Source organism: Salvia splendens, chromosome 6, assembly GCF_004379255.2.
Source record: "Salvia splendens isolate huo1 chromosome 6, SspV2, whole genome shotgun sequence".
Classification (NCBI taxonomy): Eukaryota; Viridiplantae; Streptophyta; class Magnoliopsida; order Lamiales; family Lamiaceae; genus Salvia; species Salvia splendens.
Genome location: NC_056037.1, coordinates 31,649,808 through 31,676,233, shown reverse-complemented (window position 1 = coordinate 31,676,233; position 26,426 = coordinate 31,649,808). Strand labels below are relative to the sequence as shown.

The 26,426-nt window shown below is 38.0% G+C and overlaps 7 protein-coding genes across 9 annotated transcripts; 4 read left to right on the top strand and 3 right to left on the bottom strand.

Moving 5' to 3' along the window:
• Window positions 1-208: 208 nt before the first annotated feature.
• LOC121806370 (hydroxymethylglutaryl-CoA lyase, mitochondrial-like) lies at window positions 209-3,648 on the bottom strand. The gene is made up of 8 exons (XM_042206383.1): window positions 3,302-3,648; window positions 2,736-2,880; window positions 2,267-2,446; window positions 1,728-1,808; window positions 1,473-1,636; window positions 970-1,106; window positions 707-822; window positions 209-606 (listed from the first exon to the last, which is right to left on the bottom strand). The coding sequence occupies exons 1-8, from the start codon at window positions 3,448-3,450 to the stop codon at window positions 358-360; spliced, it is 1,221 nt and encodes a 406-aa protein (XP_042062317.1). The 5' UTR covers window positions 3,451-3,648; the 3' UTR covers window positions 209-357.
• A 1,236-nt stretch (window positions 3,649-4,884) lies between these two features.
• LOC121809117 lies at window positions 4,885-6,107 on the top strand. Its single transcript, XM_042209661.1, has 2 exons — window positions 4,885-5,036; window positions 5,191-6,107. Exon 2 carries the CDS (start codon window positions 5,196-5,198, stop codon window positions 6,105-6,107), a length of 912 nt encoding a protein of 303 aa, XP_042065595.1. The 5' UTR covers window positions 4,885-5,036; window positions 5,191-5,195.
• Window positions 6,108-6,158: 51 nt separating this feature from the next.
• Window positions 6,159-7,808, top strand: LOC121809116. The gene is made up of 2 exons (XM_042209660.1): window positions 6,159-6,590; window positions 6,672-7,808. Exons 1-2 carry the CDS (start codon window positions 6,159-6,161, stop codon window positions 7,806-7,808), a joined length of 1,569 nt encoding a protein of 522 aa, XP_042065594.1.
• On the bottom strand, window positions 6,820-10,092 carry LOC121806368 (serine/threonine-protein phosphatase 7 long form homolog). 2 transcript variants are annotated; one of them, XM_042206379.1, is made up of 5 exons: window positions 9,888-10,092; window positions 8,600-9,461; window positions 8,441-8,528; window positions 7,916-8,362; window positions 6,820-7,835 (listed from the first exon to the last, which is right to left on the bottom strand). In XM_042206379.1, the coding sequence occupies exons 2-4, from the start codon at window positions 9,454-9,456 to the stop codon at window positions 8,078-8,080; spliced, it is 1,230 nt and encodes a 409-aa protein (XP_042062313.1). In that variant the 5' UTR covers window positions 9,457-9,461; window positions 9,888-10,092; the 3' UTR covers window positions 6,820-7,835; window positions 7,916-8,077. The 2 variants fall into 2 exon arrangements, with proteins under 2 accessions (XP_042062313.1, XP_042062315.1); XM_042206381.1 differs by having other exon boundaries at window positions 8,600-9,456; window positions 9,888-10,091.
• A 217-nt stretch (window positions 10,093-10,309) lies between these two features.
• Window positions 10,310-13,351, top strand: LOC121806372 (GATA transcription factor 24-like). The gene is made up of 7 exons (XM_042206385.1): window positions 10,310-10,598; window positions 11,051-11,134; window positions 11,228-11,361; window positions 11,969-12,079; window positions 12,260-12,365; window positions 12,821-12,877; window positions 12,962-13,351. Exons 1-7 carry the CDS (start codon window positions 10,359-10,361, stop codon window positions 13,037-13,039), a joined length of 810 nt encoding a protein of 269 aa, XP_042062319.1. The 5' UTR covers window positions 10,310-10,358; the 3' UTR covers window positions 13,040-13,351.
• A 376-nt stretch (window positions 13,352-13,727) lies between these two features.
• On the bottom strand, window positions 13,728-23,344 carry LOC121806364 (dynamin-related protein 3A-like). The gene is made up of 21 exons (XM_042206376.1): window positions 22,839-23,344; window positions 22,475-22,757; window positions 22,330-22,358; window positions 22,131-22,232; window positions 21,444-21,512; window positions 21,296-21,355; window positions 19,919-20,032; window positions 19,550-19,598; window positions 18,928-19,037; window positions 18,471-18,563; window positions 18,241-18,333; window positions 18,022-18,159; window positions 16,533-16,643; window positions 16,354-16,446; window positions 16,209-16,251; window positions 15,891-16,025; window positions 15,334-15,482; window positions 15,091-15,237; window positions 14,654-14,706; window positions 14,323-14,422; window positions 13,728-14,198 (listed from the first exon to the last, which is right to left on the bottom strand). The coding sequence occupies exons 1-21, from the start codon at window positions 23,163-23,165 to the stop codon at window positions 13,968-13,970; spliced, it is 2,529 nt and encodes an 842-aa protein (XP_042062310.1). The 5' UTR covers window positions 23,166-23,344; the 3' UTR covers window positions 13,728-13,967.
• Window positions 23,345-24,283: 939 nt separating this feature from the next.
• LOC121806376 (uncharacterized protein C6C3.02c-like) lies at window positions 24,284-26,426 on the top strand. 2 transcript variants are annotated; one of them, XM_042206392.1, is made up of 5 exons: window positions 24,284-24,459; window positions 24,999-25,055; window positions 25,223-25,306; window positions 25,431-25,597; window positions 25,987-26,426. In XM_042206392.1, the coding sequence occupies exons 1-5, from the start codon at window positions 24,441-24,443 to the stop codon at window positions 26,089-26,091; spliced, it is 432 nt and encodes a 143-aa protein (XP_042062326.1). In that variant the 5' UTR covers window positions 24,284-24,440; the 3' UTR covers window positions 26,092-26,426. The 2 variants fall into 2 exon arrangements, with proteins under 2 accessions (XP_042062326.1, XP_042062325.1); XM_042206391.1 differs by having other exon boundaries at window positions 24,286-24,462.

Genomic DNA, 26,426 nt, shown 5'->3' with positions numbered 1-26,426 from the left:
TCCATACAATATAATCTACCTAATTTTTTATTATAACACGGGCGGCCAGAGCTTAATATACACTATTTTGTGGGATGGAACAAATACATTTTTATGAGATTGTACATTTTTACATAGAATATATAGATTGGGACATTTTAATTTTCTACCTAAAAATATGATTAGAAAATTAAAATTAAGAAGCATGGATTGTTTTGTGAATCAATCCTAAATAATAATGTGTTTTCTATTATTTAAACATAATATAAACACGAAAGTACACAGCTGGTAGGATTAAATCATATACACATTTAGATAATCAAATATGCATCTTTTGGAATCGAGATGCCTATTGATAAGAGGAGATGTTGCTTCGCCTTAAAGCTTAGAAGCATTACTCAAGGCTCTGCTAAAGGCGATGCCAGCTTTAGAACCCGAGGGTCGACCCAAATATTTTGAAATATAATCTCCGGCCAAAATGAGTTTTCCTAGATCCACGTTTGTTTTCACTCCCACGCCGTTGAGCATATAAACCACATCTTCAGTAGCCACATTTCCGGTAGCACCTTTAGCATATGGGCAACCACCAAGCCCCGAAATAGAGGAGTCCACTGTGCTGATGCCCATCTGCAAGATAATACACTCATCTAAATAACAATTTAATCAAACCAAAGCCACATAATTACAAACAATTTGTTCTCTGAAACTCGAGGGGAAGATAGCTCACTTGGAGTGATAACAAAATGTTTGAAAGGGCTTGCCCGTAAGTGTCGTGAAAGTGCACTGCAAGCTTCTCGATAGGAACAACATCAAGCACAGCTTCAAGCATCGGAATGACAGTACCTAAAAGAGCCCTAAATCCAGTCACATTCTTTTTAAGTCGCAGTGTAAGTTCTTGCACTACAGCTACAAGACAAGAAGCTACATACACTACAAGAAACACTGGAGCAGTTTGAACTTCAATGATCAAAAGGAATATTAAAATTATACCGGGAGTGCCAACACCGATCGTATCACCAAGGGATATTTCAGCACAACCCATATTTATAAGTTCTTCAGCAACATATGCTACTTTTGATGGAGGTACTGCTCCTTCCATAGGACAACCCACAACGCATGATATATATCTAACAAAATTAAGCATAATGTCTTTAAACAAAGAGGTTCGAACTAAATCAATCACAAATTAAATAAAACTCTGATAATGAATAATAGTGGGTTCTGTGATTCCCAAATGTAAGTTATCAGCTTTTAGAACCGTCTTGTAGAGAAATATCTAGTTGTTGTAACTTATAACATTACTGGAGTAAGTTTCTTAAGGTGATTCGATTTTTCAACTTCCTACCGAAATAAAATAAGTACGAGCAGATCATATACATCTTAAGCAGAGAGACAACCACTAGAGGCCAGAATTTGCACAATAATTACAAGCAAACACGAAGCTTAACTTAGAAGATAACCGAAAGTAAAAAGTGAAGGGCATCACGACGTACCCACGGACAGGAACTTCGTGGTTTTTAGCCGCAAGGGCAACATCACGGTACCGAACAAGACTATCTTCAATGCTGCAATTTAAATTTGAACGGGAAAACGACTCGGACGCAGCAGCAAACACTGCTACTTCTTTTGCCCCAGCTGCCATAGCGGCCTCAAAACCCTTCAACAAGGGAATGAGGATTTAGAAGGAATTTTGTACCATTTAATACATTGGACGAAGGATGTTAGTATCATTAGAAAATGTATCTTACTTTGAGATTTGGGGTCAAAACAGGAAATCTAGAATGCCCAAATCCCTGAATGGCTGACATTACATCCTTTGCATCGGCTAGCTGTAGTTAAATTTAACCATATCAACAACTTGAAAATATTCATAAAACATAATAATCTAGCATTGAATTGACTCTAGCACCAGTACCACATGATATATCAATTCCAGTTAAAGCCACCATGAACACTCTGAATTATGTGCAAGACATACTTTAACTGCGATCACAGCAACATTTAGTTTACTAGGAAAAGAATGTACCATGTATAAGCACATAACAAAATGATGCTGATAATCTAGATGGCATAGGAACGCATAAGAAATCAAAGTGATAGACACAACTAATAACACAGGGTGATATGATGATCAGTCAAGAAGTGCTTCACATAGTAAATTCAGTCTACAAAAACAGCATCTACTTATAAGCTTTGGGGAAACAAAAGAAAAGGTCTCTTCAAGGGAAGTTCAGGAAAACGAACTGACATACTAAATTTCTAGAAGACCAATACAACTTTTTTTTACCTGAGGTACCCATTTTGGTGAGACAAAACTAGTGGCCTCAACAACAGGCAACCCTGAAGAAACTAGCATCTTTATTAGTTCCACTTTCACAGATGTTGGCACAATCTCCTTCTCATTTTGCAGTCCATCTCTAGGACCAACTTCCACTATCTTCACAAACTTCGGCATAGAACCCAACAGCTGCAAGGTAAAAACAAAATATAATAATGGTGTCAACACGGTAACACTTTTCAAATCAACAAGGCCACAAAATTCGAGGGCTGGTTAAAACATTAATGGTTTGTAATTTAACAAAAAAGAGAAATACCAGAACTCCACTTTCGAATAGGGGTAGGAAAGATACATGCATAAATTTCATATTTTTTTGGTTAAATGTTAAGTTTATCAAGTTTGCAGGCCAAATCCTCTGCTTTTAAACACTTCCTATTAAACGCCAAATGAGCATATTCTGTCATACAAAGCAATGCACCTTGTGTTTAATCTCTCCAGTATGGTACTGGGAGCAGTAATGACGATTCAGGGTCTGGTAAGCACCAAGTTCAAGAAATGCAAGATCTCGATTGAAGAGGGGTCTCTTTGTTTCATAGTTTGATAAAGATGCTTCTTTTTCATTTCTACATAGAAACATTACTAATTAGAAGATTAAAGGAAAAGGTGTGATAAGCAACAACAACTCAGTACGAAGTTGAACATGTCAGAAATAGAAACAGAGAAAGCATAAACCATGTAAAATACCCAGATATCACAAAAGGAAAAAAAGAATTCACTGCAACAACAGATCAACATCTCTACCAAATGTTTCCTCCAAGTACAAAATTCAAACTTGATAAATCACCAACCAACACAACCTTTCTCCCTTAATGCATTTCATGATCGAGCATACCCAAAAATCCACACATATATCTCAAAGCATGGCAACAAATAAGTGAACAATCTCCAAATCATTAAATCGCATCTCCATTCTCATTTACCAAGGGGAAAGGTAAATTGAAAAAGTTTAAAAAAAACACACACACAATCATTAACTTCACAAACCTAAACTCAGCATGCTTCCAGTAACAGCGATCCCCTATTCCAACAACATTACTATCCATTTCATCACCAAGAGCAAACAAGGAAAAATACTTTCTGTATCGGATTGACCTAAACCTCGACAGCCTGCTTACAGACTCGGGCAACAACATCGAATCAGCAGCTCATAAAAACGAAATTCCCTCAAAACTGAACTCGGGAATTGCACAGAATCAAACCTAAACAATGAACCCAAAAAAACGAACAGACATTTCCGAGAATTGATATTAAAAAAAAGGACCAATTTTATCGAAGGGACGGATTATGTTGCTGACTGTTTAGACGTAGAAGGAAGATTATCCAAAATTGGACCGTTTTACCAATTAAGACCCGAATATTTTAATTTACAACTTTCGTATCCCGAGATGTATTCGTTTCCTTTTTTATTTTTTTTTTCTTTGTTCTTTTTAATTTCAACCCCACGATTTTGTCATCCGACGGTTAGATTGGTGCCAAGTGTCATTTAATAATGCAGATTTTCAGTTGAATAATACACACCGACTAATAATGCACCATTATAATGTAATAATGCAGATTTTCAATTAAATAATGCACACCGACTAATAATGCACCATTATAGTGTAATAATGCAGATCATCTGGATCGTTGATGAATGAGATCTAACGGCCCATATTAAGAAAAATAAAGAATCTAAGGGATGAATAGGAGAATAACGCTCTCCTTTGTATCCCTAATTTATAAATTTGGTCTGATTTAACGGTCAAGTATTTAACTTAATTAATAACGGAGTACTACTAATATTCTATAACAAAAATACAATTAAACATAGAAAATTAAAAATGAAATAATAAAATTGAGCATCGGACTCCTTTCACTTTTTTCCCTTTCTCAGAGTCTTGCCGCACCATTTCTGTCAAGAGAGCTTCTGGAATCGCGAACAATTGAGTTGGGCAACGTCTCCAACCATTCATCCTTCCTTGACCGTGCACGCGACTTCTGTTGTGTCTATGAGATGATTACAAATTTTCAAACATAATGTTTGAATTAAATTCGTAAAAAATCATATATTAGGAGTTTAGGACTCATTTTGGACTGCAATGCACAAGGAACGCAGAGATTTGATCAAAGAAATTTGGAACCATAATAATCATTAAAGCTTAATGTAGGAATTTTAAAATTGTGTTAGTATTTTAATTTATGTAAATTATTTTTTAAATTAAAAGTTTATGTATTTATTTATATAAAAATGAAAAACAAAGAAAATGGAAAAAGGGTGAGTTGAGGAGCTCCCATGTACGGACTAGAACCACGGGTTTTTTCTTCTTTAGTTCTAGAGTACATTAATCATTCCTCGTTTGTACTGCGTTTTTTTTGTTCCGGATTTGGGAGAGACGCATGACCCTCATGCGTCTCTTTTTAATGAAACGCATGACTGTCATGCGTCTTTTATAGAGACGCATGAGGGTCATGCGTCTCTCATTTTTTTTCCGTTTTATTTTGACGACGCATGAGAATCATGCGTCTTAGAAACAGACGCATGACGCTCATGCGTCTTTTTTTTAAAAAATTTGACTGGAGACGCATGATGCTCATGCGTCTTAAAGAGAGACGCATGAGCGTCATGCGTCTCTACTTCGAATTAAACCAGCTGCGAAGGCAGTAGCTCCTCATTCACGCACGCAGACAGCAAAGGTTGCGATTTCCTTGGCGATTTCTTGGCGACTCCCGTCATATTTCGGTAAGTTTCCTTCAATCTTTCAACACTGCTCCATTATTTGTTGTTTATTTGCATATTAGTAGGGTTTTTGAAAAATTTATGTAAACTTACTATTTTAGGGTTTATTGAAAAAATTTATCTTTAATTGTTGTTGGTTTGTATATTAATTTTGCAGAAATCATGCAAGTATTCGTGAGTTTATATTGGGGTGGTAGAATATATCAACTTCCTCATGTGGGCATTTGTTATGATCCTCCTCGTGCGAGAGCTTCCATCGTATTGGATTCATGTGTTTCATTATCTGAATTAGTAGGAATGATATGTGCTAAGATAAGAATAGATTCCAACCAACACTTCATCGAAATATCTTGGAGGCATTGTTTCTTGGGTACCGGTACGAGTTATGTATGTACTGCGGTTGACAGTGATCAAAGTGTGTTTTATATGTTCAATGCGGCTCTAAATTCTACTCGGCATATTGAATTATTTGTTGAGTATTCGTCTGTTGGAAATGCCTTAATCCCACCAATTGTTGATCATGGTGTTGGTTCATCTACGAGGTTTGAACCTATGAGCATCGACTGCGGTATGAATGAGCAAACAGACGTTGCAGATGTTGGATTGAATACTCAAGAGAATGTACAAGAACATGCTGATGTTGATGTTGTACGAGGAGACCTTGCAGATCCAGAATTGTCGTCATCATCGTCTGATGATATTTTAAGTGATGATTCCGGTGCTGACTCTAGTGATGAGGAGGTAGTGTATAAACCCGTCGTACAAGGTGAACAACCACTTCCAGAATATGTTCACACTGGGTTGAAATATTTTCGCAAACTGCCAAGTGGTCGTACTGAGGTACCTGAAGTTGGTAATGAACGCAGTACCATGTACTGGGATGAAGAACACCCATATCGGATTAATGGTGGAACAAAATTTGATAGCAAGCTGCATGTGAAGACTGCTATTACTATGTGGAGTCTGAGGCAACACCGGCAATTTAGGGTGGTTGAGAGTAAATTAAGAAGGTGGCATGCCGTGTGCAAATATCCAAATGGGAGGACAGAAGATGGGACAGCTATTATCAGCTAGACCGACGCTGACAAAGCGAATGAATGTCGGTGGGAAGTGTCTGTTACACACATGGCCCATGATGATATGTGGGAGATTAGGAAGTGGCGGGGACGCCATAGTTGTGAAGGTCATCGTAATGATAGAGGACATGCTAACTTTTCATCACCAATGATTGCTTTGTGTATTCGCCATCAGTTGCTAAAAAATGCCGAGTTTAGTGCCGCCGCCGTAAGAAATTTTGTTCATGACAAATTTCATGTGGTAGTCAGTTATAAGAAGGCATGGTATGCACGGAGGAGGGCTTTAGAGATTGTATTTGGTGGATGGGAGGAGTCATTTAGGGATTTGCCAAGCTACATGCTTGAACTGCAGTATAGGAATCCAAGCACCATTGTTGAGTGGAGGCATAACGAGTTGTTGAGCCAGGGCCGTACTAAAGTCTTCTATTACGTGTTCTGGGCACTTGGGCCTGCTATACATGCTTTCCAGGAGTGCCAACCAGTTTTGACAATAGACGGAACTCACCTCCGAGGAAGATTTAAAGGTAAGCTGCTTGTTGCTTGTGGTGTTGATGCAAACAAGAAATGTCTGCCTATTGCATATGCTATTGTTGATGAAGAAACTGGCGACAGCTGGGAGTGGTTTTTGGATCATGTCAGAATTCATGTGGTGAAGTACGAAAGGGAGGTATGCATAATTTCGGATAGGCACAAAGGAATCCTCAAGGCTATGCGTTCAGATGAATGGAAAAAGCCGCCGATATGTCACCACAAATTTTGTTTGATCCATGTGAGGAAAAATATCTTGACAAAACTAAAGGGTAAGGGAGGAAAAGCAAAAGGCATGATATGGGCATTGGGTGTCACAACTCAAGTACGCAAGTACGTGAGAAGGCGACGTGCACTACGGGAGGAAAGTCTTATTGCGATACACGAGCTCAACAAAGCCAAAAAAGAGAACTGGTCTCTTTGCTACGATGATGAACTGAGATGGGGGGTGCCCTCGACAAACATGTCAGAGAGCTACAACAACGTACTGAGAGGTGTAAGAGAGTTGCCAATAAGAGCTTTGGTTGATCTGACATTTTGGCGAACAGTTGAATGGTGGGCAGATAGAAAGACAGAAATACAACAAACCGAAGGTCGGTTGACCCCCTGGGCGAGGGACAAACTTGTTGCGAATGATGCGAAGGGGCAAATGCATTACTGTTCAGTAGTCGCCCGAGAATTAGGTCATTACCAAATTCGAAGTCGTCCACGTGTTGAAAATGGAAAGGCAAAGGGCGATAACAGACAAGAAGTCGAGTTTATGGATTCAAAGTGCAGTTGTGGGAAGTGGCAGATGTGGAGAGTCCCTTGTTCACATGCGTGCACCGTTGCCAGAGATCGAGGTAACTCTATTTTTGAACTCATTGATAAACACAACCACAAAGCTACATGGGAAGCACAGTACTATGGTGTCTCATTTCAAGCACCAAGACACCAAGACTATTGGGCAAATCCTGGATGGAAACTGCTTTGTGTAGCCGTGTCCCCCAGTCCGAACACCAGGCACTCCACGACGCCGTGGAACTACTTCTGGTTCATAAGGCATGACCACATCCTGATGTTGAGAAGCGGGGTACTCCATGACATCCGTGTTGTTCGTAGATTCGAGGACATTCTTAACAATTTCCCGAATCTGGCGCACTCGTGGGTCCATTTCGTCTTCCGTAGTTAAATGGAAAACCTGCTGAAACCCCTCAACCTAGACACAAAATGATACACTTATCAGTACTAAACAATCTATATCACATGAAAGCATATATTTTAATATAACAAACTTACAAATAGTCTCATCGAAGCAGCCGACTCGTTCATCCCAGTAGTGGCCCGTGTCCCCTGCTGAGTCATGTACGTCACGGTAATCCTGTTATACCACGCCATATACCCCGGGTTCATGGGGATATCCATGGACATCGATGCGGCATACTGGGCAGCTTGGAACCTTTAGAACCTCATGTCCCACTCCCCAATGTAGAACTGATGCGTGTTTGCCCAGTTGTTGCCTTTCTTGCCACGCCGATCAGTTTTGCCCAAATGATCGGCGTTCCTTAGCATCCTGTCTACGGACTGCGGTATATCCTGGTACCGATTGAACTGTCGGCGTACTCTTCCAGGCTCATGGGCCTCGACATAGGCCCAACATACCAAGTAGGTTTCGCACAAAGAGCATCCATTCACATCATTGCAGTAGTCAGGCAGTGTGAAAGGTGCGTACGGCGTCCAGATAAACTACAAAACAACATTGCAAATGCCAAATTAATTTCATAATAAGTTCATAAACGAAGTCTAAACCGAAAGAATATTCATCTGGCCAGGTCTAATCAGAGATAATTGGTCACGGTAATGCTCAACCGAGTGTCTTGGAGCATTTCCTATCTGCGTTGTTCCTCTCCACCTATACATAAAATTGATGTAAGAAAAAAATTCACCCAATATGCATTAATAAATAAAAATTTCGATATATACCTGGCGCCACATGGTGTATATGGCTCGTGCACCTTTGGTCCTATGAACGCAGGCCTCAATGTGGGCATTCTTTCCCACGCCCATAGCTGCAGGAGGATCATAGGGCCGCCTAACTCTTTTCTCTTATCCATGGAAGCCTCGCATAGATAATGATAAAGGTAGGCCAATGTCGCGCTTCCCCAACTTATATTCTTCACCTCTTCCGGATCCCCAAGCCCATTCAACCACATAAATGGCACCTTACACCCCGTGGTATCCGGTAGAATGAAACCTCCTAATAAAATTAGGGCATGGATACGTGCTCTTTGGATGTATACGTAAGTAGGCAGGTCATCACCCAGAGGCATCCTTGTCTGGTTGATCAGCGCGGTCATCAGCAAACCGCCTTGCTTTGTCTCTGTGGAAGAATCTGGTATCCATCCCAACAGATCGCGACACTTGCTGGTCCAATCTGGAAAGTTGTCATGATAGTCACGACCCGTGAAAACGACGCCATCCGCCCTCAAGCCCCAGATGGCTTGCACATCTTCCAAGGTGGTCGTCGTCTCACCGATCGGTAGATGGAATGTGTGTGTCTCCGGCCTCCAACGCTCAATCAACGCCGTGATCAGCTCATTGTCGACCTTCATTGGCTTCCCACAATCGATCACGCCTTTGAAACCAAAGACGTCAAGCCAATATCTTACATTCTCGTGAATCACGGCGTCCCAAGTCTTACTTTCAGTCCTTCGGACTTTAAATACTTGGGTTGTTCCCCCTTTCATCAGTTTATTTGAAATGTGATTTTTTTGCATATTTAACACGGACGGGTCTTCGGGTCCATACAATAAATGTCCAGTAGAACTTGAAGTCGCCATCTAATCTAAGTACATATTCACAAAACAACAATTACAAACTCAACCCTGACATGTGTTAGCTTATTTGTTATAAACCCTAATTTACAACCAAAATCACAACACCAATCATCAAACATTAGGAGAAATCTAAATAATCTATGCAACACCAATCATCAAAAAACATACCAATATTATACACTATTATACAACCAAAATCACAACCAAAAAACATACAAAATCACAACGACAATCATCAAAAACATACCAATATTATACAATAGAATGAATTTAGCCACTAAAATCGTAGACATTTAACTAAACAACAAAAAAATCAACCAAATTGGAGCTATTCGTTTTTAACCCTAATTTACAAACATTAGGGGAAATCTAAATAATCTATGCAAATTAACAACAAATAAGGAAGGCAAGTAGAATGATTGAACGAAACTTACCGGAAAACAAGTCGAAATCGTCTTCTTTCGCCGAATCTAGGAAGAAATCGCCGCCTCCGTGAGTGTTTGCTGTCTGCGTTCGTAAGTGAGGAGCTACTGCCTTCGCCGCTGGTTTAATTCGAAGTAGAGACGCATGACGCTCATGCGTCTCTTCCTAAGACGCATAAGCATCATGCGTCTCCAGTCAAATTTTTTTAAAAAAAAAGACGCATGAGCGTCATGCGTCTGTTTCTAAGACGCATGATTCTCATGCGTCGTCAAAATAAAACGGAAAAAAAATGAGAGACGCATGACCCTCATGCGTCTCTATAAAAGACGCATGACAGTCATGCGTTTCATTAAAAAGAGACGCATGAGGGTCATGCGTCTCTCCCAAATCCGGAACAAAAAATAAACGCCGTACAAATAAGGAATGATTAATGTACTCTAGAACTAAAGAAGAAAAAACCCCTAGAACCACACGCCTCCACCATGAACGACACCACCAACGATCACCCTACACCTCACCTCGATGACGATGATGACGACAACGATAACGACAACCCTTCTTCTCAGATCAGCTATCACCCTTCCAACGCCGCGCCCTCGCCCCACGCCCTCGCCGTCCTCGACTCTCACGCCCTCTATGCCTCCGATATGCCTCCCGCCGACCAGCTCACCCTTTCCTTTCAGGGAGAAGTTTATGTTTTCGACTCTGTTTCCCCTGAAAAGGTTTCCCCCCCCCCTCCTTTTTTAATTATTTTGTCTCAAAATTTCATTTTTTTTATGTATGTAGTAGTGTGGGGGATTTTGTGTTTACGATTTTAATTCAGCTTAGCTCTTAATTGCGTGAACTATTGGCTGTGGTTGCCTTTATTTTGCCAGTCCAAGATTGCAACTTTGTGTTACTCAAGCTGTGTATTTTTGAAGTTTGTGTAGATTGTGATTGTGATTGTGATTGTGATTGTGATTGGTGTGAAGCATATTGAATTATGGTTGGGTGGTTACCGATTCTTTCATTTTTTCTAGAAATCTTTTTTCCTGGAGTATAGTTCTTAATGTACAATTAGTTGAGATTTGGGGAATTTATTGATTCTATTTCAGTTTCAGTAATTGGATTCTGTATATTGACAGGCTTGTGATGTGTTCTGCAAGGATTGTAATTGTTTTTTTTTATGCTTCAGGTTCAGGCAGTTTTGTTGTTGTTGGGTGGGTATGAAGTGCCCACCGGTATTCCTACTCCGGGGATGACACCTCAGAACCACAGGGTAGGTATGATTGGTGTAACTTTCAAAAACGAGGATTTCTAAACTTGGTATCTGTGTTGTCTTTTGTTTGCTCCTTGGCATGTACTTAAACAGAACTTGGGTGATTATCCTGGAAGGTCAAGTCAGCCTCAGAGGGCTGCCTCTTTAAACCGGTTCAGAGAGAAGAGGAAAGAACGATGTTTTGAAAAGAAGATCCGTTATACAGTTCGCAAAGAAGTTGCCCTCAGGTTGTAATGTAATGAGTTTGTGGTGACTCTGGTTGAGCCTTTTTATGATTATGTGAAGTATAATAAGCATTGAACCATAGTATTCAGTAAAATTTTCCAATTGCAGTTTCTTACTTTAACTGTTTCAAGTAGATATGCCTACAAGTTCTAATCATTCTAATTTTATGAGATTAGGGATCTGATTTCATTGGATATATGTATTACCTGCTTTATCTTTATCACTGTAAATTGGGGTTGCTCTTCTTTTTATTGTTCCTTTTGTTTGAGCTCATTGTTGCGTAATATGGTTGTAAATTATAAGTGTATTGCAAAACAATGAAGGTTTTTGTCAATCCGTCGTTTTGTTATCTTAATACTTTGTATAGTGGAATGAATTTCAAAATTGTGTTAAAGAGGAGTTATGGTTCTGAAATGGTTCCAGAAATGTGCTGATAGAGACTAGTCTATATATGTTTCATATATGCATTGTCATGTCTGGTGTAAAGTTGTGCTTGAAAGAGATTTATTTATGCATGTTAAAGTTTGGCCCAACCCAACCAACTTATTCATACATCCGTATCAATATGTAATTATGTAAGCTTTATCTCATGCATATGCCATCTCCCAGGATGCAGCGCAAGAAAGGTCAGTTTATGTCATCAAAATCAGTGCTTGACGAACCAGGCTCATCTTCTGCGGATTGGAATGGTAATTGTGGCCCGGAAGAGCAGGAAACCTCGTGAGTGTCTCTATATGGAATATCTTTTGGGTTTTTTTGCTGGTGAATCTGAATGTCTTATTTGCTTCATGGTCATTATTTTAATGATTTGAGCTGCCTTTAAATTTAAGAGGTTACTTCTTCAATTTGTAACATTTAGATGACTTTCTATTAAACACTTTCTCTTCTCGATTTCAACAGATGTATACATTGTGGCATCAGCTCAAAGTCCACCCCTATGATGCGACGTGGACCAGATGGGCCAAAAACTTTGTGTAATGCATGTGGTCTCAAGTGGGCCAGCAAGGTACGTTTGTGTCATTTGAAAAGTGTAACTTTTCCATTTTTGGCTAGTGTTATTGGATTTTCCTATTCTGATTTCTGATTTCTGATTTCTGATTGACATTGTCCATATTCCGATGGTATTGTTCTAAATTAATTGAAAATTTCCATTTTCATTTTGTATCATTTTGACTTCTGATTGAAATTTTGGGTGTATGAGATCAATGTCTGCACACACACGATTTTATTTTTGTAGTTTAGCTTGTACTGTTAGATCATCAAAACAAGATTGGCAGCCAAGATTTGCTTCAAACTGTTCTCTGGAACACCTAATAACAGTGAACATCTTTCTTTGCAACTGTCCATTGTTTTGGAAACACTCATATTAATTTTCTAAAGAACCAAGATTTTGGACAGTTTTGTCCCTGCACCGATAGTGAAATCCTCTTTTACAATTATAATTGAATGCCTGTTTTGCAGGGAGTCTTGAGGGACCTGACAAAAGTTCCCATTATCATGCAGCAGCATCCTATGAAGGTTAGTGACTCCAATAGTATTAAAACTGTAGGGCCGGCCGGGCTGAGTTTCTCATGCCTTGTTTTCGCTCTTTTCGTGACACAGCTTGGCGGGGAAACTAATGGAGAGGATACAGGCGTGCCCCCTCCCAACGTGATCACATCTTCTAGTGGCGACAACTAGTCCTTGAGCCATTGACTGCAAATAAGAAGGCCAGTTGCAGTTCCTACATCTGCTGTGGTGGTGAGCTCGATTCACAACTTGAGATATATTGCACATATACTGGCCCAGTGGATAGGCATGTAATGCTGCTAATCTGGAATATGCCATTGATTGTTCCAAGAAATGGATGCTGCTGCAAAACTCCATTCTTTTTTAGAAATTTGAACAAGAGATGTAAATATCAATATGCATAGGAATGGTGAAATTAAAGATTGTTTGAAGATAATTAAGAAATATTTTTTAAGATTTAGGTTGGTGTATGTTTTTTGGTTACAGAATGTCTACATACATATATTCCAAACACAGATTCAATTAAAATACCATAAATTCATTACATAGCAACTCCCATCTACAAGAAAAATTGAAATAACTAGTCTAATCAGTGTTGGAGGCTTGAAATAGGAAAATGAGGACAGCCATAGAGAGGGGGAAGACGAAGAGCAACGACATCGAGGGTGGCTGAACCGGGCCGGGCGACATCACTAGTGGCAGAAGCAGTAAAAGCATTACTACAAGTAATTGCATCTTGATTTTTACATTTTTAGAAAATAAGTTGGAAGTGGATGCACGGGATTCGGTAGTTGTTTGGGTAATTAATGTACATAATTTTTAAATTCCGCCCACGAAATGCAATTGGTGAAACCAAAGGTAGAAAAATCTGCAAACAATATCTTCTACTATATCAAATAAAACTTCAGCTTTCACTATTTGTCTGCCTCTCTTATAAGAAACCCATCTCTATACCAAGGGAATCAAACTATATCCTATCCTACACGACTTGATCTGCAAAAATATGGATTCCCATGCGCCTCATGATAGAATATGTCCTAAAGCATTACTGAAAAAATTATATATCAATGGCTGGATATAGGCCGGCGCCAGAACCATGTCAACCACCATAATGAGTATCAGAGTATAATGGTGAGTGAGACTCGCCAGACTTGCGTGATCTTGAGGTTTTGGAAGAAGGGCTATATGATTCCGTTGAACTGTTGCTGAACAATGATGATCTTAAGAGACCGTTGATTCTTGGCAGGCCAGTTGGATCACAATCACTACCCGAGGTCGAGGAGTAGCCTCTCTCAGCAGCCTCAACTTCAAGCGGCAGCTCATCAATTGTCTGCATACAATTAAGTTCAAGTAAATTGGAAATTCGTCCAAATAAGACGAGCTGAATCGAGGTAGTGTCAATCAAAAGGCATAATACTTCACTTTCATGAACTCAAAAGATAAAAAGCACTAACCCGGAAAGCTTGCTCAAGGACCTTCAGTGTATCATGGGTGCGCTTCCTCTTCATGGCAACCTCATTTGGCTCGCGCAACAATTCTTCAAGCAAGTTGTCTCTGCTTACAAATTTACAGACACAGCATTATAATTTGTGAACTTACAAAGAGCTGGATAACAAAATGAATTAACACTATCATCCTGGATACTCAACCCAGCTTCTATAACATGTTGAGTTAGATGTCTTTTCTTTCATTTGCAACATAGAGGTCCAAACTTTACTCTGCTTCATCTACATTCCGGGTCTTATTCATCACATTAGGAAGGATCATTTACGACATGGAACATACCTGTACAATCTTTTTATGAGTTCATTATGAAGCTCTCGCTTTGTGTGGTTGACCTGTAAGATTCAAACAAGAAAGGATAACAAACATATTCATTAAGGGATGGCAAACAGGACAATAGAATTTCAGGCTGCCAAGAGATAAGCAAACAGCCATCAAAGAGAAACCTAAATAAAAATATGGATTAAAACAATAGCTATAAGCCACGAGTACAAAAGTTGGTTCCTAACATTCCAAGCAGAGTAACCGCTTTTTATCAGAAGTCCTAAATGGTCGATATCATAAAAGCATATACATTTAATTGAGTGGGGAAAACAAAGGAATAGATAACTGACACAAAAAAAGTAGTAAGCCTTTTTCACACTATGAAATAGTCAACTATGCTTGATAGTATTTCTCCAAACAGATGAAAACAAACCCCAGAAACGAAAAGCAATTACCAGAAAATGCATAATGGCTTTTGGTACGTAATCCTGAATGCTCTTCCGCACAATATCATAATAAGACCTCAGTAACAACTTCATAGCAGTAATCTCAACGGCCTTTTCGTCTGAGTCAAATTCTGACGACCTCAACACACTAGGGGGCTTTTACAAAATTAAAAACACACAGCAGGACAGATTAAAAATCTTACTAAAGATATTGATAATTTAATTTTGCTGGAAATAATACTAAATGTGTACCTCTCTCAAATGGATCATTGATACTCTCTGTTCCATGCTATGAACAGGTTCATTAATTGGTTTGCTGGTTGAGCTCTCTTTAGGTGATGTATGATTGTCACGTCCTCCAAATATCGAAGGTATTCCCCAACCCGAACCAGCATTGCTTACTTGTTAATCAATCAGAGATCCATCATTCGGATGTCACAAAATAATAGTTTCTAACATCAACTACGTATCTTCTGCATAAGCAGCTAATAGGTGTGCTCAAGGTAATACACCAGAAAGACTTAGGAGGGAGTAATAAATTTTGTATCTAGATATCTTTGGGTTTACTATTAAACTGTTATCATGGAACATTAGTATATTACTCCATTCACTTATATATACATTCTCTTTAGCAGTGAACAATAAAGGGAAGGTCTACCCCTCCATCACATTCTTCCATTTTAAGCGACCATAATAAGAACAATAAGAATGATTCTTCTATTAGTTTATTAGATCTTCAATTAGGTGTAAGAAATTGTCAGCAAAATGTTTTATGCACCCACTAATATTAGATTTGTAAAACAAATCACCTCTTTTTAAATGTTTTGTTAATGACTCCACCTTTGATTTGTACTTGGTAGCAATAGCGATATCCCCAATTCTCCGAGCATTGAAACGATCCCATTTCAATGGTGACATATGCATAGATTCATGGACAAAATTCGCTGAAAAGTTTCGGAGAACAGAAATTGTTACAAATCAAAAGGTGTGAGGCATTATTGAAACGCTTTGAAATTGTGTTAAATTGCAAAATGGGTCTAAATTTGTGATTTATTTGGTAGTTGTATATTAGCAACTCAGTTCTCTAATCAGGGATTGAGAGAAAGAAACTACAGAACAAATAATACCAGACTCAGCAGTTTTCTCGACATCAGCGGCAGGTCGAACACCCTGTTTCCGTGAAAAGAACAACAAAGGAAAGTTGTTGATTTGAACAAGAAAAAACAAATTTCACTGTCCATCAGGGGCTCTAGGTGCCAACAGATCACTTACTTGATCAGGAACAGTTCCATTCGCTTTAGCAAGTATGGCCCGAGATGTGAAATTTCTTTCCCGGAAAGATAATTTTTCTGAGTCTCCTGTATCCTAATTCATAATCAAATCAAAGAATAAGCCCCTTGTGAATTGATGAGCACATGCTTTATCAAAAATTCAAAGCAAAGTGCACTCACCTTGTGCTTTGCAATGGGCCATACAATACGGGACTTGACTTGCTCTGATGCAACCTCTATAGCTTTTCTTCCACCAATAAAATCTGAGTTCGAAGTGTTTATGAAATCCATCTACAGCACAGTATGATCAGCAAAACATAATGTTAAAAAATCTAATAAGTTACAACACAACAATCTGTGGAAGTTGCATCATCACACACACTAATACAAGTAGAAAATACAAAAGAATCTAGGCCTTTACCAAACTATTTAGATACATAGATTATATCTCTACAACAGTTTCCATGAAACACAATTCTGAATACTGTCTATAGCTGCATCTTTTATACTCCCTCCGTCCCAAGCTACTCGCACTTATTTCCTTTTTGGGCGTCCCAAGTTACTTGCACTCTTTCCATTTTTAGTAAAAATTTTCACCTACAGCCGTCATTTTTGACTTTCCTATACACTCATTCCTTAATCTCCGTGCTGAAAAGGAAAGGGGCGAGTAGCCCGGGACGGAGGGAGTATTTATTTATTTCTTAAACTTAAGATTCAGTTTCCTCCATGAGTTAATCAAGGTAGATTGTATTGACAAAAAAATTATCATTTTCAGATGATTCATTTTAAGGAAACATGTGCACTGCATACTTGAAAATTATCATAGACATTCTGCTCTCCAGTCATACCTACAGAAACAGACTAAGAATCACATCCAGCTCGTCATCTTTTGGGATGCAGGGCAAAATGCCATTCATTGCCTTGCCAGAGAAAGAGGCAGTACAGGGATATGACAGAACAAACACGATATCATGATGGTGTTGAAATTTGACAAAAATTTTGTCCCACGTCGGTGGGCATTAGGAAGTTGGGGGAGTGGCTGCCTATAAAAGGGGCACTCCCCGCTCATTTGTAATATCCCCAAATATTGTATTCTCTTCTCCGTCTATATATAAGCGGGCTCTGCAAAGGGTGCTCGGAGACGTAGGCAATTTGGCCGAACTCCGTTATCAAAATTTTGGGTGTGTTCTTTCTTTATTATTTATTTTGTTCCGCATTTATTTCTGGGTTTATTTTCTGTTGGATATTGTATTCAATATTATTTGCGGGTTTGGTAGTAGTGTTTTGTACGGTTCTTTTGGGTGTTTTTATATTGTGAAAAATACACCGACTGATAAATTCTGTTAGGAATCTGGTATTTAAGAGGGACAGTGTCCCCGCCAGTCTTTCCAAAGAATTTATTTGGAGAAGTAGTTTTATCGAGTAGACCCCATTGGGTTCACTCTGAAATTACTGAATCGGTTCATTTCACTATTTGAGAGAAAATTACCCAGTTTTCTCAACAGATGGAACATGTTATCATATCATGGCATAACCAAAAACTGATACATGTATATATCATCAGAAACTTCATCCATAAACTTACTCTAAATCTACTCTCGGGTTATTTTGCTCACAAGATTTTCAGTATTTCAGTAATAGAAAACACAAACACCATGACTTACATTACCTGTGTTTCAATATGACTTTCTACCATTGCCTCGGTAGGCCGACGACTTTCTTGCAGAAAATCTCTAGTGACATCATCAATGCATTTTCGCAGAACCGGAAACTTTTGGAGCTCATTTACCATACAACGATAGCTCATCTAACAGGAAAACAACCAAGTTAAGGTCAACATAAAAAGACGATTGCAGCAAATATCTGAACCTATGGTACCAATATGCACCTTGATTAGCTCATCATAGACAAATCTGGTGCACTGGAGACTTGGATCCAACAACCGTGCAATTTGCCTCCTAACAAGAACTTCAAAAGGAACCTACATGTTCATATTATTTCGCAAGCTATAAATTAATTGGATCTTGGATTTTGAAAGTGAGAACTGATGGGATTTCAGCTTTCCTCAAAATATCCAATATAGAAAGGAAGAAAGAATAAAATAGGCAAAAGACCTACTTCTGGCACAAAGAGTGCAGATCTGGTACCAGTTGCATTTTGAATGGCCGTGCGTACGTCGTCATTAGTTAAATCCTCACAAGGATCTATATCCTGTTCAACATAAAAAGGAGTATAACTTATTAAAAATTTCATTTAAATCAATTGGTTGCATCAAAATTATGTAGAAGCAAAGAATTAACTACTCTTAAGAGAAGTAGTCATAACTTGCAGAAAAAAATCCAAGTGGCTTTATACAGTAAGTTATTAGGAGCATGGAAGAATTATGAATTAACTACTGGTACAAGACAATAATGAAAATCTTGAAAACCTAGTTTCATCATGTCAAAAACAATACGATAACAAAGTAATGGAGTCGACTAATCCACTCATGCAAGCTCAGCGTTGAATAAACTACATCAGAATTTTCTAAGATTGAATAGGGCATGTCCATATTATTCAGGTCAAGAGAACAAACCTCCAAGCACTTCACAAAAATATTTTGGAATATGTATTGTATTCTTGCTCCTCCAGAAAGCTCAGATGTTGATATTTCTTCATTCCTTCCTTCAATCATTGAAGAGAATGCTGTTCCAACAAAAAGTTAGAATTAAAAATCAAAGAAGAAGAAGAAGAAGAAGAAAGAACGTAGTCTATCAATAAGCACGCAATGAAACACCCTGATCATCTAGCCATTTTCCCGATAGAAAGGGTATGATGTTCTGGTAATAACAGAAAATTCCCTCTGATGAGAATTTAATGTAATATTACAGATAATCATAATTGAGCGTTTAGGAAGGTTTTTTGTGGCTGGCTTTAATTTAAATCAATCCCAACTATTACTGCAGACTGTACCAGCATCTTCTTACTAGTCCACTTCTAATCTCAGCATAAAAATAAGGTCATATTGTTGATATCCGAATACAAGATAAAGAGGAATGGTGATGGACACACACAAATGAGCCTAAGGGGATAAAATATCAAACAATCATTAATGCCTAAGATATTTGACACCCTTGATGCAATGCTGTTTATTATGTGCTTCAAGCAAGTAGATATAAATGAGTCCCACAGAATGTTATACATAGAGAGAAGCAGACCTTCCGAATATTTGGAAAGAACGTTAAGTATTAGTGCACCTTTGCCAGCCTGTTCACCATGAACGGGTAATTAATTGGCAATTGAGATAGGTTGTTCTGATATACCCAGCTAAAACAATCAGATCACCAACTTGAATAATGGATAATACTTAAACTAGAGGAAAATAGTCACGAATCGTCACTAAAATCCAGCTTCTATTTGCAAATTACTTGTAATGATATATGCAAGGAGAAAGGGTTGGTCATAAAACTTAATGCGAGAAATGTAGGAATTACTTTTGTAGAAAAACTTCAGTGTGCTAAGAGTTACGAAAAGAAAGAACATTAAAATCTTCCAACTTGAAGGACAAGCCAGCGGGTATAGAATACCTTTGACTCAGAAACTTCTCCATAGCTAGCAAACTCCTTGGCCACAGAGACCAGAGCAGCACTAATCCGTGACTTCAAACCCGGAAGAACAGTTTTAATATGTTGTACCAAAATCTGTTAAGAAGTGGAGAGAGGTTACACCATGTAGCACAAGTTATGAATATGTCTTTTTACATATCATACAGTATGCTTAAGGCTTGTTTAATAGGCAGTGTGGGATAAGGCTTTGCGTGTTTGACTAGGACGCCCTTTTCCAAGATAAGGTAACAATATAATCTTTGCTTGGATGTATTTTTATTCTCTCTTATTGCAATTCCTAATATAAGCCTTTGTATTACAAGCAAAAGGGCAAGGGGTATTATAGTCCAATATAAAATTAATCCATGATGAGTATCTTTTGCATTACATATCACACTTAAGCCAGTGATATATAATCACGCATGTAGTTAATAGATACAAACAGTGGCGGACGCAGGATTTTGACGTTGGGGGATCCAATTCTAGGATATTTTTTAAATGTCGGTGTTGTCGAAAGTTGTGATATTGTAAAGATTCGGATGAGATGAGTAATGAGATAAAAATAATTAAATGATATGGAAACTAAAGTCTAGAGATATTTATGCATTTAATATTATTAATTATGTGCATATTAGCTTAAGAAAAATAGTAAAAAACATCACAAAAAATAGCAAAAAGCCAAATTAGCTTGAAGAGAATCGAACTCAGGCAGTGAAATTGCAAAGCTTAGTTGTTAGCCACTTGAGCTGATGAGTGAATATGGATTTACAACAAATATATATAGTATAAATCCTGAAATAGTTGGGGGTTCCATGGGACCCCCAAGGCTCTTCATAGGTCCACCACTGGATACAAGGCCATTATGATATCAAAGGCTCTAATTTTGAAGAAAAAAAATATTAGGTTATCATCAATCACCCCCTCTTATCACACACCGCTTTTATCATATGTACTAAATGAGTCCTTATAATATTGTAAGAGAAATCCAAGATTACATTTTTAAAGTGAAGCATAGTACAATATAGTTTTTACATAGTCTTATAGAGGTATTCTAGAATTTGTCCACAATCCTATTATAACAATTAGCAGCAAGTAACGCTATTTGCCCTGCCAAGTATGTTACTTTGAAATGTTCGCGTTGTTCAGGGAAAGCTATTTAAAGCAGAGTTACATAGATTATTCAGGTACTGTGGCATCAGAAGTAGATATGATATGACATGGAAAGGGTGGCCAACAAGTCATGATAGAGATATCAAATAGAAATAAGACTCTAAAGAAGTTTTTGTGCTTCAAATGTTAATTAACACGAGAACTGCTGTATATGTTCGAGCAGGATAAATTCTCAAGCAGCAGCAATACCTGATTCAACTTCTTGGCCAACTGTGGAACTCCACAATGGTCTGTAATATCACTATACTCCTATAAAATATAGGTCAGAAAGTTTCCACATGAATTACTTGCCGGAGGGCAAGAAACCAATCAGTAATATAAATAATCAATGGCATACTGTGTGAGTGCAAAAGAACTTCTCTTCTGCAACAAGTGCGTCTTTGATGCTTAGGTTAAGTTGAATATCCTGTTGAGCATAATATACACAGTGTTAAAGAAATATAAAACTCTTGTCAATTGATTTTTTAACTGATAATTTTCTCCACATAGACTTTATATACAATGATTTCAAGCTTGCATCCATGACATACACCATGAGATTCCTCTGCTACTAATCCTTCCCCCCGAGATACAAACTAAAGACATTGAGATGATTACATTGAAGGACACTATGTTGCTTTACTTTTTAATATGACTATATTTCTTTGCATTTGATTTCTTGGACCCAGTTTCAGGTATCCAATACCAGTATATACCTAGGAGTCCTACTTATAAGTTACAAGAATTTGAGAGATTTGATGTATGGATAAAACAGATCCAGAACGAGATGAGGGTATGAAATTACATCTATACTAAAAAATGCAGATATATCAAATATAATAATCTAAGTTAATTATTAATCAAACTATAACACTTGAAATACATAAAAAAAATGAAGAAAGCTTTAAGCAGCCCATATATGTAAGAGTTTCAACATAAGTTTGTAGACATTTTCAGCAAACAACTTCAGCCCTGCTCCATGTAGATGAAATACTATAAGGAATACAATGAGCATAACTGTATCAATATGAAACTGAAAAATTACCTCTTGACTGCGATTTACAACACCTACATAACCAAGCTGAAGAGGAACCACTTTCCCAAGCAAAAAGTTGCATGCATCAGTACCTCTATCCATGATATCCAACTGTACCAACAAAATGAAGACAAACAAAACCATGTCAGATAAAGTGCAAACAAAAGCTGGAAGTACTCAAAACAATTGAATAGCCTATCATTTTCACCTTTGTAATAACACCAATTGTCCTGTGACCTGAAAATAGAGGCTTTCGTATGTGAGTGAGCCCAATAATCGAAACAAGGTGAAGAAATTTAGCTTAGGAAATGAAATTTTCAGATTAGAAAAAACACTTTTTAAGTGGACCTAACCATCAGGATCAACACATTGTGCCATCTGAAGAGCATCTGAGTTAGCTAGATCGGCATTTGCTGGCGTAACAGCCAGGATCAAGCAACTTTCCCGTTTAATGAATGCCGTTATCATATTTCTAATGCGTGTTTCAATGTCGGATGGCTGATCGCCAACAGGAACTTTGGTGAGACCAGGTAGATCCACAAGAGTAATGTCAAGAACATTTGGAGAATAAATCTTTAAACTTATTGGTTTATCTGAGACACCTTTGTTTCCTCCTGCTTCTCTCTCTGTTTCAGCCTAAACAGATTGCAAGCTCATCTAGCATTAAGCTCTAGAAGCAATAGAGTAAGTAACAGACAAGGTCTCTTTTTCACTAACCTGAATCTCCCTCCGAATTCCACTAAAATTAAAGAACTTCTTGTCCTTCAAATGCAAGAACTCCCCCCATTCTGCCTCCGGTTCATCGGCCTTGCTGGATCTCCGGATGAGCTGCAGCAAGAGCGGGCAGCGGGTGCAGATATCACTTCCACGTGGTAGAAAATCACGGCCTACGAGAGCCTCCAACACACTCGATTTGCCGCTGCTCTGGCTGCCGACAACCGCCACCTGCGGCAAGTCGATACTATACTGGCTTCCTAACTGCGCGAATATATCGTGCAGTTTGTTCACTATGGGTATCACCGTATTCCCCAGCGGCACCGCCATTAAATTGATCGGGAGGCAGTGTGGAATTGTGTGTTTGGTATTTTGGTATGGAAGTTAAAACCCTAATCAGGAGATTGTATAGGCGATGAGGATGAGAGCAGAGTCTTCTTCTCGTAGCGCACAAGCAACACTAACTTGCCGCAAAGCAATGGAGGAATTCCGACTGCTCCAGGCACGTGCTCACTTTTTTTTTTATAATTGCCTCACGTGATAATATTTTAATCGAAGACGAATTGCATGTCACTATTGATATACTAATATAGTGATAAATTACTTTTTCAAAAAGAGGATTTTTATAATTAAATTATACTCCGTCGGTCCATAAAAATATGTACAATTTCCATTTATTATGTCCCACAAAAATATGTGCATTCCATTTTTGAAAAATTATCCATATCAATTTAATAATATACTAGGTCATATTATCCACTAACTCTACCTTAACTATTATTCTCCTCATCTCTCTAACTTTACCTATTTTATCTTAATTCTAGTGTCATCTCATCCGCCGGTATTTTTATGGAACGAAGAGAGTATTATATACATTGATCATAACATGATTGTGATATGTTGCTAACTTGCTAACTCATCAGCGTAATATATTAAAAATGTCAACATGATAATAATGAAATATCAACATAAACTTAATTTGAGATTTTAATAAATTGTATTGACATTAATATTTAAATGTCAACACAATTTATTAAAATGTCAACACAAATATATGTTGATATTTCAATGATTGTGTTAACATTTTTAATACACTATGTTGATAAGTTAGTAAGTTAGCAATTAAGAAAAGTTAGCATTATAACGCACGTTATAATGTAGGTAAAACCCATTTAATCATTATCACCTTCCAAGTTTAGAAAAAATGGTGATATAAACTATTTTTGTCTCCCTTCGTTCCATAGTAATTGAGACGTTTTTTTCGCCACGGAGATTTAAAAAAATTGTGTTAGGTGGGTTAAATAAAGAGAGAATAAAGTAGAAATTAAAAAAGTAGAGAAATAAAGAGAGAGAAAAAAGTAAGAGAGAGTAAAGGGTAGAAAAATGGGTTAAATAACTCAATTGCTATGTAACCGTACTAAAATGGCAAAATGATCAATTACTAAGAAACAGAGGGAGTAGAAAAAACAAATTATCATCCGAAAACGCCCCGAAAAGGATTTGTTGGCGGTCCAATTCCAAAACAATTCCTAAACCCCTAATTTCCGTCGACGCTCTCCCTCCCAGTTTTTCCGTCCAACACATTCCAAGCAAAGCAAAAGCAAAATGGCTCGCCGTAGTTCAGGTGGTAAGTTTTCATTTTTCTGGGCTTCGTTTTCATATTGTTTGTCGATAATTTTTTCCGATTTGATTTTCATCGTGCTGCGTTTGATGGAGTCAAATTTTGCTGTTTTATTGTATCGATGCCATTTCTGCCCTATAATTTATTCAGCTTGTTTGTGCGAGGAATGTTGCGCATATGTTCTTACATCTCCGCAAGCTTAAAATGTTAGATTTTGTTTATTTGGGATATAATTAAATTTAGTAGGATAAGCTTGTTGTGGATTTGATAGTACTATGAGTTAATTTAGCGAGTGTTATCTTCTTGATTTGGTTGGTCATAACCTTTATTTGAGGATATGTTAGCCATAAACGATTGATTCATTCTGTAGTTCATCTTTTAAAATCAATTCTCGAAATTTGGTGAAAGGAAAGTTGTATCATTTGCATGGGTGTAATGCTATTGTTTAACTTCTTTTATGCTTATTAGTCACTATATTATCTGGTTTTGCCTGGATTCTTCTAATGATAAGTGGCTCGTTATTTGCTGGACTGCATTAACAGGAAGATCTTCCCGCCCAGCCCCACGTCCAGCTGCACGCAGCCCACCTCCTCAAAAAGGTGACTTAGTGCTGCCTCTATATTCTAGAGCATTACTGTACATAGCTTGGTTGCTAAACATTTCATTTTCTTTCTATTTGACCCGTTCATTGTATCATGCCAGACTTAAGTCTCAAGCTTAAACGTATTTCCTAGCTAATGTTTTCTTCTTCTATGGATTTGTGTAGTGAATAGTGCTCCTCCTCCTGCCCCAATCCAAGGTGGCTCTGGTGGATCCATGCTTGGAAGCCTTGGTTCAACCATTGCTCAAGGTTTGGAGAATTTCTATATGGAATATGAACTACTAGTACTATTTAATTTATATATCTTCATATGCGATGAAATATATTCTAGATGTATATTAATTTTAGTCTCACTGATCTCCCTCATGTTTAGGGATGGCATTTGGTACTGGAAGTGCAATGGCACATAGGGCAGTTGATGCGGTTATGGGTCCACGTACAATTCAGCATGAAACAGTTGCATCTGAAGCTGTAGCAGCTCCATCACCCAGCATGGGTGGATCTGAAGCATGCGGCCCGCACAATAAAGCGTTCCAAGATGTAAGCACAAGTGTTTGTCCTTTATTCTTGTGCAAATTTCATCCAAATATAATGATGAGCCCTAATCATTATCCCTCTTTAGGACGTAAATACATCAATTTGAAAGGATTTTCCTAGCATAGATACCGTCTCTTATTTCTTCACATTAATTAGTGCATACATGCTAATTGGTAGATCGAACATGTAGTAATAGATATGTAACTTATTGTCTCATTTAGGGTCTTCCATCTTAGATATATTAATCTAATGGCTAACAGTACTCGCATGGATCATTGGGTTCTTGTGCCGTGCTCGTGCTCTCAAACAAACTCAATTATTGTCTTTGTACAGAATGTCTTAGTCTTCCCTGCTTCAAACTTTGACGAGCTATTGTGCCATTTTTTCTGCAGTGCCTGAACAGCTATGGAAGTGACATAACTAAGTGCCAGTTCTTCATGGACATGTTGGCTGAATGCCGCAGAAATTTGGGTTCTAATTCTATGACGAGCTCATAAATGCATCCACTGCAGCATGCACTCATTTGAAGAAAATATTTATAGGAATGTCACAAGGATTCCTATCTCATTGAATATTGTTATTGCACACCTATTATAGTTGCGGTCTACAGACCTTGTTCATTGGGAAATAAAGGCAATCTTTGAAACATGTTGAGTGTTGATGAGGATGGATGCTCTTGTTCTTCATTATGAGATTTTACCTTTGTGTGCTTTAAATCTTGTACTAATATTTCCAAAGTTCATGGCGATTTATTGAACTGCGGTGTCCGAAGTTTGTTATTATTCGGATTGATAAAATCATAAATTCATAATGTACTCCCTTCGTTACTGTT